General features: G+C 40.7%; 1 protein-coding gene across 1 annotated transcript in view; it reads left to right on the top strand.

The window, feature by feature from the left end:
- Positions 1 to 12,034, top strand: part of LOC126251391 (uncharacterized) — a 144,977-nt gene that overhangs the window by 70,783 nt on the left and 62,160 nt on the right. The window contains exon 6 of the mRNA XM_049951785.1: positions 6,776 to 6,984. Coding sequence (XP_049807742.1) covers positions 6,776 to 6,984 — 209 coding nt within the window. The remainder of the gene's footprint in view (positions 1 to 6,775; positions 6,985 to 12,034) is intronic.

Consider the following 12,034-nt stretch of genomic DNA (forward strand, 5'->3'; position numbering starts at 1 on the left):
TCTGTCTGCATGAATGGCCACCGACAAACTGTGGCCAAAAAACAATTGGACCACCCTGGTGCTGAACATGCTGTCAAACATGATATCCCTCATCTCAATGACTGATTCACAGCCTGTGTCATATGGATCCTTCCCACAAACACCAGCTCTTCTGAATTGCGCAAGTGGGAGCTTTTCCTGCATTACATCCTACGTTCCCGTAACCCTCCTGGCATCAACCTTAGTTAGTCACTGTCCTCACCCATCCAGCCCCCTCCCTGTTTCCATTCTAGCACTACACAGCCGTCATTTCATCCCCACACCCACTCTTTTAATTTCTCTCCTTTCCACTACTTACCCCCCCCCCCTTTCTCTTCTGCCCCCCATCTAAACTGCGCTTCACTGTCTGCACTCCTTCTCCTCTCTGCCCCCGGCCTCCTCCTTACCCCCACCAAGTCGCCACTCTCGTCGTACGTTGGTGCTGCTGCTCACAGTGTGGTTTCAGTTGTGTGAGACTGCAGACATGTGTGCAAGTTGCGTTTGCTTTTGTGTGTGTGTGTGTGTGTGTGTGTGTGTGTGTGTGTGTGTGTGTGTGTGTGTGTGTGTGTGTGTGTGTCAAAACCTGTAATGGTGTGAATATTTTTGTTGTGCCTTTCACGACTCAGCATCTCCGTTATATGGTGAGCAGCAACTTTCCTTCCCTATTATTGTTATTGTAATTTTTAATGTGTATCAAAAACACAAACAGTTTTGAAAGAGATTCAACTAAAATGTTCTGTCCTAACACATTTTACTGTATGTGGTATTATCAGGGTTGCCCCAAGTTCTAGAAATCAGGGAATTTCAGAAGTATCAGGAAAATATCATTTAAATTTGAAAAAACCCTGAAAAAAATCTCGTTTTTGTCTCAGTAGCATGAAATTTTTTACCGAGGTTTCATGCTTTGTCATTGGGTGGGTGCAGCAGAGTATGGGTGCCGTTTCCCTTCTCTCTCATTCTTACTGCTTCTCCCCTTCCCACCCCTCCCCTCAGCTGCCACCACTACTTGCAGCTAGCCTAGCAGCTGCTGATGTGAGGCAGGGGGGGGGGGGGGGCATTAGGAGTGATTTGTTTGGATCTGATTCTGAGAGCTTGTTGACGCAGCGGCTGGAGACAACGGTCATGTGTGCATGAATTGTGTCAGATTGTGTGAATGTGTGTACTCTCTCTTTTTCTGACAAAGGCTGTGGCCAAAAATTTATAAATGAGAGTGTGATTGTCTTTTCTATGTGCCTGTCTGTGGCTCAGTGATCATCTTTATAGTGAGTTGCTACCTATCCTCATTAGTATTAATTCTCCGAGTATATGAGCAAGTTATCTGTTGCGTGGGTGATCACCGCGGTTTCATTTCATCAACAAGGTGTGTGTGACGTGTGAATTGCTGTCCACACGAATGGACTTCCATGACGGGCCAAAACTGCAGGTCATTCCTGTGGGTATCTGACAGGTCAGGCCTGCCGATCTGGAGCCCATAATTTCCTATTGACATACAGTGCGGCATTTTATAGACATTTTATTTATTCTAGTACATTTTGGCACTTTAAACGTAGTGTATATATTAGAAAGTATGGACGATAAGAAGAAGGAAATTGTGGCAGTCGCTGGCAGTTTGTACACTATGTACTCATGTATTTCTTGAAAGAAAAATCACACAATACCTGTAGAATAATAGACATAATGCAGAGGGTAATAACCGACAATAACGAAAACACATAGGGTAATTACAGACAATAATGAACATAGTAGAACCACTATTTTATTGGCAGTCACCTATAGTGTTGGTTTACACAACTCTTCCCCACAGTATACATTTCTTTAAAGAGGCCTACTTTTTTCTGAGGTTATTTCTGAAAATAGTGAAGGTATTCTAAATATGTCTTGCGACTCCAACAAAATGCATATTTTAGTCACCAAATGTGTTTCGCATTATTGAAATAAAATAACATTAGTGGTCTTAATGAAACACACATACCATTTGGCTTGCTTTCTCCATCTACAAACAGTTCATTACAAGAGATGTTGATGTTAGTACTTAAGATTTTTGCTCACATGTTTAGAACTACAGAAGTCTTTACATATGTCTTTACTTACCCTTGAGATCACAAAATTTGTCAGGGAAAAATGCTAAAACTCATCTGGAAATCTGGGAAACATCAGGGAATTTCACTTGGGGAAATGTGTGGGAACGCTGGTTATTTTTTTAAAAGCAATGAGTATACTTAGGGTTTTAATATAACCTTTTTTCAGCAGTTTGTAACTACCCTTTAAATGGATGATGAACTATTATTTGAAAGAACCTGTAATCATAATAAAGTTTAAAATTCAACAATAAAAAAACTGAAAATTTTTGTACACACTTTTACAGAAAAATTGTTAAGATAAGGGGCTAAGTAGTAAAAATTATCATTATACCATAATAAGGGGCTAATAATCTCTGCCATGTCATTAATATACATATGAAGTAGGGACACAACACACTTCCCTGGGGCATGCCTGAAGTGACTTCCACATTTGACAGTGACTATCCGTCCAAGATAACATGTTGCATTCTCCTTAATAAGAAATCCCACTCCATTCATACATTTTTTTTTGCTACCCCATGAGATCATGTATGTGGTGGTGGAGGAGTTCAGTCAGAACACTGGTTTGGTGCAGATTTTCACACTAATCTAGCTTATGCAAGCCTCTTTGTTCCTGCATGACTGCTACAACCTACATCATCTCTGTTTGGCTATAGTCAAGACTTGATCTTCCTATCTTCCTCATTATGATTCCCCCCCCCCCTTTCCAAGCTTCCCTCCATTACCAAATTAAATAATACTTCCAATAATACATATTGGTATGATGCTGAGTCTAGTGTTTCTCAGGTGTCAAGAAATACGGTCTCCACCCGATCGATGGGTTCCAGGATGTATTATGAGAGAGATAAGAGTCAGTTTTTGCACGGCCAGTGTGCTGATTGGCCTGGAGTTTGTGTTTGAGCTTATAATATTTTTAAGGTACTAAAACAGAGGGATGTCAAAGATATTGGATGGTAGTTTGGTGGATCACTGCTGCTAACCTTCTTGTAGGCAGATGTGACCTTTGCTTTCTTCCAACCAGTGGAAACAGTTTTTCTCTGGAGTCATCTACAGTGTTTCATGGTTGACAGATATATCCCATACATCCCTCCAACCCTGTCACAGGCATTTCCTACCCCATAAAAAGCAGGGCCACTTGTGAAAGCTGCCATGTGGTGTACCAGCTTAGCTGCAAGCAATGTGTGATAGTCTGTATGGGCCTCTCACATAGCAGAAGTGGCCACCACCAGAATCTGGACCACCTAGTTGCTGAATATGCAGCACAGAACTATGTTCTTCATTTGACTGACTGCTTTGTAGCCTGTGTCACTCCCACTAACACCTGCTTTTTTAAGTTGTCTAGTTGGGAACTCTCCTTGCAGCATATCATTCATTCCCATAGCCCCCCTGGCCTCAATGTTTACTAGTTCTTGTTCTCCACCTGCCTCTATCCCCTTCCCTGCTCTCACTCCCAGCCTCACACACTCATTTCCCCCCCCCCCCCCCCTCACCATTCCCAGCAAATGCATAATCCTTTCCCCTTCTCTGCTCCTTTTCTCTCACCCTCCTTCCCCATCCCTCCAAATTCTGCAGCTACCAGCCCACCATCCTGACTAATAATGTCCTTGCACACAGTAGCCAACCTTATTTTTTAGTGTGAAACCAATAATGTTATTGGGGCGCGTGTTCTCTCTGTTTGGAGGCATACGAAGTGTTTTATAAAAATATTTCATTGTGAAAGCATTTTTAAAGCTAAATATATGAAAATTGGTATTTGACTACTTGGTTAGAAGTGAAAAAATATGTGATCCACCATTTATGGAAATAAAAGTCCTAAGGGTGTGAAATAGGAGGTGAAAATTTACCACAAGAACACAAAACGCATGATTAAAAAAAACCTTGGACTGCAGCTACAGAATTGCCGTTTGGTCAGAAGCACATCCAGAAAAGACCATGCTTCCATGGCCATAATTAGTGTGAAAAGCTTAGAAGGTGTTGCAATTTGCAAACTAAATAAAATAAATCTGTCTAACAGTCACCATGACAAATTAGCTTTGCCACAATTGCATGGAAAGATCTTTAATACATCAATTTTTAGTGGGTCTAGTAAATGCTTATAAAATTATTTCTGTTGTAATCACTACACAAATTAATCATTACTGATGACAAAATAGATACCACATGTAAATGCAATTCCATGTACGGGAATATGCATTTGAGACGAGAGAATTAGATACCGGTGTAAGACTGGCACTTATAACTATAGAATCACTTACACGATTTGTCCCCTTTTTTTAAATTCAGTATATAAAATGAAATTAAAGCCATTGGAACACTTTAATTATGGAAAGACTGACAGACATGTAAAGTATCACTAATTCCTTTACAGAGGTAGGTTCTTTGGTTGCTCTCTGTTTATTGTGAAGTATTAAATAGTATTACATCAAGTTCATTCCCCACCCCCACCCCCTCCCCTCCCCGGATGCTCTTCGATACACTGGAAAGACTTTATCAATAAACTTACTTCTAGCAAAGTAAGGATTGATCAGGACATTGCTTTAGCTGTGGCGTCATCTGGCATTGCTGCTTTAGCTGTGGCTTCATCTGACATTGCTGCTACACTTTTGGAAGGTGGTAAAACAGGTCACCCTGCCTTTAAACTCCCACTCAATCTTTTCAAAGTTGGAACACTCATATGCAATGCCTCTAGTCAGTGTATTATGGCTCAAGTTCTCTGAGAGCATAAATTTATCATAAGGAATGAGAGTATCATGGCCCACATAGGCGAATTTGAAGCACTTAATAGAACTTTGAAAGACATTAGAGGTGGTGATCATGTTATGGGTGGAGTTTCTGTGCTGAGTTAGGAGACTTTTGGCAGATTTCTTTTTGTACCTTGAGGACCCAAGCTGATGAGGTTAAGGCATACAGGAAATCCTCACACCTGTGCCCCTATTTCAAGAAATTCTGTCTCTAAAGAAAAATGTGAGTGTCCATGTAAAGGGCAATAATATCTCTGCCGGAGAGTTTTATGAACTCCTACCGAAAATAGGGAACGTAAATTATTCCAAGTCCAAAGGAAAAGTGTGTATTTCTGGCCACAGTAGTCACAACCATATGAGAACTAATAGATGTAGGCCTATCTTATCCCAATATTTTGACCATACGGATGAAATCCACAGACTGACTCTGTAAACAGGCCATATTAACACCCAGGACCAACAGGGGTGCCCCATTAATGACATGCTACTGAAGTCCTTTGGAGGGTCAGAGATGGAGTACAGTTCTGTTGATTCAGTGTTGCAGACAGATGAAGCATTTCACTATCCAATGGGGTTCCTTAATACCTGATCTTCTTCTCACAAACTACTCCTGAAGGTTGCTACACCTATCATGCTACTGCACTACCTTAACCTGCCTAAACTTTGTAATATTATTAGATTAAAAGTAACTGTTCTCCACAAAAACCTTATTGAGGCCACTGTGCTTACCAGATGTGCTTGGGTGAACCAATGTTCATACTGTGAACACCAGTTATACTACTACACATATGAGTTCGGATGAATGCAATTCCCCCTTAACATTTGGTGTGCAATGATGATTAATAAATCTCAGCGTCATTTGTTAAAGATGGCAGCCATCGATTTGGGGGAGAACTGTTTCTCACATAGACAGTTCTATGTGACCTGTTCAAAGAGACAATTCCAGTGGCGGCCTAGTGATTTTGGCACCAAACAATACAACCACCAATGTGGTACATGAAGATTTACTTCAGTAAATTCCAACTTCCTGTCTGTAACTTTTTTCTTGTTGAGCAAATTCAGCGTTTCTAGATTGTTGTTTTGTTTATGAAGAATGCACTTAACAATGTATAAATTCAATTAAATTTTTTTTTTAAATGTGAAAGTGTTAAGAAGAATTGCTTTATTAAATTTTGGCACCTTGTCTGCAGCTTAGTTTGTGTAGACTAGATACACTGTTTGTACAGTGTGTAGATTTACACATGGGAGTGGGCATAACAACTTAAAAATCTGTTTGAAGGCAGGGGAGGGAATGGAATCATCTGTGCAGACCATAGTATCTACACGAGCTAAGTGGCAGGCACTCAGTTAGTGTAAAATATTTGGATTGTTGACTGCAGGTGATATGTGCATTCATATTCTATCTTTTCCATATATATTCTGATTTTCAAGTGCATCTTAGAGTTACTGCAAACATTTTTTGCCCATTTGCAGCAAGAGGGCTCATATATGAGCTAAAAAATCTAATATTATAGTGAAATGCAAACTGACTCCTTAAAAAGGAGCTTTGACTCATGTAAGTGTACCTTTCGTATTTGTTCCTTACACATTCCACCAATTTTACATACTTACTATATTAATAGCTAGATGATAAGTACAAAACACAGGTATAATTGCTCAGCTGTATGACAGAAGCAAAGTTTGCTTCATCCACGCTACTCCTCACCCAGCAGCAATCTGTGTGCAGGCTGGAACATGCCCCCTTATAAAGGTGGTCAAGAAAAAGTAAAAAGGCAATAGGTGGACCCAAATTTTCTAATTACTGTTAGAAGATCTTCAGAGTAACTAAAAAGGAGCGTGTGTTTGAAGGTAATTTATATTCCCATTTTTATAATCTGTATGGTGATTGTGTAATATTTAGGTGTATTCATTTGTTTTCTCTCTGCATGTTTACAGATTGTGGCGGCTGTAATTTGAGATTCTCTCATCCACTTTACTACCGCATGCACTGCTCATTATTTCATGATCCAAACTTCAGTCTTACCATACGCAAATATCATTGCAAAGTTTGTGGCACAGCAGTGTTGGGGAAGGAGAACATAATGAAGCATGCTGCAGAGATGCATGATGGCAAAGGAGCATACCAGTGCCAGTATTGCAAAAAGGTGAACTTTTTTTGGTTGTACATAAATAAAAGGTGGAAAATTATGTAGCCATTGATATGATGCAGGCGGAACATCATTAACGTGGTTCTTTGGAATAGTGCGTTAGTACTGTTCTTCAGTTTCTTTTCTTATCCTCCTGAAGAGAAGTAGTGTTTGTAGATTTAGAGGAAGATTTTGACAATACTGACTGCAGTACTCTCAAATTCTGAAGGTTGCAGGAATAAAACAGAGGGACCAAAACATTACCTGTAACTTAAACAGAAACATGACAGCAGTTGTGCGAGTCAGAAGACATGAAAGGGAAGCAGTAGTTAAGAAGATAGTGAGACAGGGTTGTAGTTTATCCTCAATGTTATTTAGTCGGTATATTCAGCAAGCTGTGATGGAAGCCATGCGGAAAGTGCACAAAGAAATTAAAGTTTTGGGAGAAGCAATCAGAATTTTAAATTTGCCAATCAAATTGCATTTCTGTGGAAGAGAGCAAAGTGCTAGGAATATCAAGTTATCGGACTGGGTTATATCTAGAAGAGAGGTTTTAATGTCAACAAAAGTAGAACAAGGTAATGGAATGTAGATGAATCAAATTGGGTACTACCTGAAGAATAGATTAGAAAATGAGATAGACAAAGTAGTAGATGGAATTCCTTTTTTAAAAAAATAACTGACAGAGAGGGTATAAAATGCATACTGACAATGGTAAAACAAGCATTTCAGAAAAAGAGAAATTTGTTAACAACTAATATAAATTTAATTGTTGGGAAATTTTTTCGGGAAGTATTTGTTTGGAGTGCAGCCATGTAGGAAAGCAAAATCTGGACAATAACTGTTCAGACAAGAACAACTATTGAAAAAGGGTGTTACAGAAAAATGCTGAAAGTTAGACAGTCAGATCACGTAACCAAGGAGGTGCTGAATAGAAATGGGGAGAAAAGAAATTTGTGTTACAACTTAAGAAGGGATAGGTTGATAGGAGACATCCTGAGCCGTCATAAAATTGTCAGTTCGGTTAATTGAGGAAAGTGTGGAGGGTAAAAATTGTAAGAGGCCAAAGTCTGACTATAGTAAAAATGTTTAAGTGACTGTAGGTAGCATTAGTTACACAGAGGTGAGTCTTACAAAGGAGAAGCTGACTTGAAGACGACGACAACAACAAAGAAACTACCTCATGTGCAATATCCGTCTCCTTTTCACTTTAGATTTCATGCAGTTTATTCTTGGTATTGGCGTATTCATAAAGCATTTGTCATTCAAGTTTCAAATATAAAATCTTTGACTTCAGAGCATCAAAATATATTTTTTACATTAGAGTATGTGTCTACCTTGCTAGCTCTGGTTCTTGTTTCATAAGTATAATGTTGTAACCTGCATTCCTTTTCTTTTACTATTTATTATAGCCCTTGTGTGGTATCCATGTTCATAGCAGATGTCACCTTGAATTTTGGTAGTGGAAAAAATGTTCACTGTAATTGGGTCAGCTTAAGGAGTGATGTTAATGTGTACATCCAATTAGCAGAATGTGGGACATTGTCTTTGGTTGAACTTGTGTTGCTTCTGTATGCAACATACATGTTATATGGGTGACACTACAAGAACACACACGTCTGAGAGCACTGGCTGAATATTGTTTTGGCAAATCTAAGATTTGTGATGTGATGCCTGCATATTACAACCAGTCCCCTGTTAAGCATACTCTCTTCCCGTATTTCGAAAGGTATTTTTGCCTGTAATAGTGGCATGTTATATGCTGCAGGAAATGGATATTGTGAGATTAACTGCTTCAATTGTAAGGATGGTAAATACTTCTTTAAAATAAAATAAATATTCAACTCCAAGTAATACACCATAGACGATACTGGGTTTTGATGCTACTGATATTCTGAGAACACATCCAGTAACCAAATTGTATTCAGCATTCACAGAAGTGCTAGAAATCTGCTTGGACAGAGTTGCATTTCTTTAGCTGCTCCTGGAAAGAGAGTGATTCCCAGCATCAAACTTACGATTTTGCCAGTGGGGTGTGCATACTACCAGGAAATTACAGCACCCGTTCAGTGGTAAGTGCACCAGGAATTCAAAAGCCAGAATCCAGCATTAAATACCGAAATTATTTATTCACCACTGACCACATATAGGAGACTAGGCTTCATCAGTACATAAGATATGGATTTTTGTAACAATGTCCATTATAATTTAGGCTAATGAGATCCAAACATTTAAAAACTAATGCCAGTATTGTTTCTGTCCGAAAATTCAGTTACTTTGTAAAATGGCTATTCCATTAGCCAAATGTATGCCCCCCCCCCCTCTCTCTCTCTCTCTCTCTCTCTCTCTCTCTCTCTCCCTCCCTCCCTCCCTCCCTCCCTCCCCCCCCCCCCCTCTCTCTCTGCCCTTATATGATGTTTGATGTTAGCTGGACACACAGTGCCAGTGCTGCATTTTAGCAGATGGACTAGGATAGGGTTGGGGGTAGTATTGGGTGGCGAGGGGTTGGGATGGGTGGCTAGTGGATCATAGGAAGGCAACCATTTTGCTGACTAGGAGTGCAGGAGGTAGTGGTGGTAGCAGGTGCATGCGTATAGGCATGTGATGCACAGTTGTCAGAGCTGGTGAGGAGTAGTGCATGCTGAAGGTGCCCTGTTGACATAAATTTGGAGAGAGGTTACAGGATGCAAGATGGGACTATAGTGTAGTGTGTGGGGACAGAAGGTTACAGGAGACTGAGGCCAGGATGGTTATGGGAGCGAAGGATGTATTGCAAGGGCATCTCCCATGTGCATAGCACAGAGGAGCTGGTGATGGAGGGAAGGATCCAGATGACCCAGGTTGTGAATTAGCCATTGAAATTGAGCATGTCATGCCCAGGTGGCTGAGCCTCTGATGGGACACCATAGTTCTTTGACAGACTGGAGTAAGAAGTGCTGGGTGGAGTGGATTGGGCAGGTCTTGCATCTTGGCCTTCTACTAGGATATACCTCTATGAAAAGGGCTTGGGAGTGGGAGTGACTTAGGGATGAATACGATGATATGTAGGTTGGGTGGGTGAGGATAAACCACTTTAGAAGGGGTGGGTAGGGTCTTGGGTAGAATGTCCCTCATTTCGGGGCATGATGAGAGATAATCAAAGCCCTGATGGAGGATATGGTTTAGTTATTCTAGTCCACAGTGATACTGGGTGATGAGAGGGGTGCGTCTTTCTAGCTGATCGTTGGAGGTTTTGGGAGGATTGAGGGTATGTGAGGACATGGCACAGATCTGTTTGAAGACTAGTTTTAGGGGGTAGTGACTGTCTATGAAGCTCTTTGAGAGACTGTTAGCATATGGGACAAGGGGTTCTTGTCACAGCAGATATGTTATCCACAGGTGCCCCGGGTGTACAGAAGGGATTTTTTGATGTTGAAGGGATGGCAGTGGTCAAAATGCAGGTCATCTTGGTGGTTAGTAAGTTTAATATGGGCAGAGGTGTGGATGGAGTCATCAGAGAGGTGCAAGTCAATGTCCAAAAAGGTGATACACTGGGGTGAGGAGGACCAAGTGAAATGGATGGGAGATGTGGTGTTGAGGTTGTGAAGGAATGAGGATGGGGTGTCCTGACCCTGGGTCTAGATCCTGAAAACATCATCAGTTAACCTGAACCAGACTAAGGGTTGTGAGTTTTGGGGGCTAGGAAGGTTTCCTCTAGATGTCCCATAGGAGAGTGCCATTCAGGTGCTATGGCTATGCTATGGTTTTGTATGTATACCGTCCCTTCCTTCAAAGGAATTTATGTGTGTATGTATTCTGTTTCAGGACAACTGCTTTCTCTGAAAGTTAAAAATTTTAGCAGTCTATCATTTCCATATTGTTGTTATTCCATCCAGGACTTCCCATTGTTAGCTTTTGAAGCTGTCTTGAGTTATTCAGGACTGGCAACTGAATCTTTTGTGTTTGATTAATTGTTCTCCTCAAATGTGTAATTTAAATCCTAATGCTGTGTAGCTATTGAGTGACACATGTGGTGACACAGCCAAGTAAAAAAATTGTAAGTAATAGTATGTACACCGTGTTAACAAAATGGTGGCGAGTACACACGTTGCATTTGGTTCACGAGAAGGGATCCATCCAAAACTAATAGTGTTCTCATGGTTCCATGTAACATGTTCTGTTGCAGTAGATAGTGCATATTCCAGCAAGGTGTCAGTCCTTCAATTGTGCACACACTTGTACCTTCTAGTGTTTGCCAATGCACCATGCAGTCACATCCACCCTGTCACACAGGACTCATAATCTGCCCTTCTAATACAATACTAATTACACTGGTGTCCAATATTAAAACAACAAATGGAAATTTTGCCAGCCACAAAACAGTATAAACAGGTGATAGTGTAATAGAAACAATGTAAAGAATACAGAACGTGAACACTGCAACATGCATAATGGTAGACAAAAATGTTCTTCATTTTTTCCACCTTAAAGGATTTGCACACCCATTCCGACAACTGGTTAATGTGCTCAGTATGGGTGTGGCCACCACTGGCAGCATTATTGGCCTGACAACGTCGGGGCATGATGTGAACAATGTAATCAGTCACACGTTGAGGCAGTAATGCCCTCTGGCAGAACAAGTCTTGGAGAGTGATTGGTGCTGACATGATGCAACCTGTCTTCCTAGGACATCCCAAACATGCTCTATATAATTGAAATCGGGAGAGCGTGCAGGCCATGCCGTGCATGCAATATCTTTCCATTTTCAAGAAAACAATGACAACCTGTACTCTTTGAGATCGAGTATTATCACCCATCAGTACGAAGTCAGGGCCCACAGCGTCTCACAACAACCACACATGAGGTCCCAAGATCTTGTCACGATACCTGACACCAGTTAAACCCTGCCAATTCACCCATACAATTTCACGAAGAGTTGTTTGAGTGTTCAATGTAATCCTTGCACAAACCATTAGGGATCCTCCTTGATATCAATCTCTTTCCACAATGTTTTGGTCCTGAAATGATGTTCCACACTCCCTCCAGATGAGAATCACTCTCCAGACCAAATCGGAACTCATGAAAAGAA

Source organism: Schistocerca nitens, chromosome 4 (genome assembly GCF_023898315.1).
Source record: "Schistocerca nitens isolate TAMUIC-IGC-003100 chromosome 4, iqSchNite1.1, whole genome shotgun sequence".
NCBI classification, from domain to species: Eukaryota; Metazoa; Arthropoda; class Insecta; order Orthoptera; family Acrididae; genus Schistocerca; species Schistocerca nitens.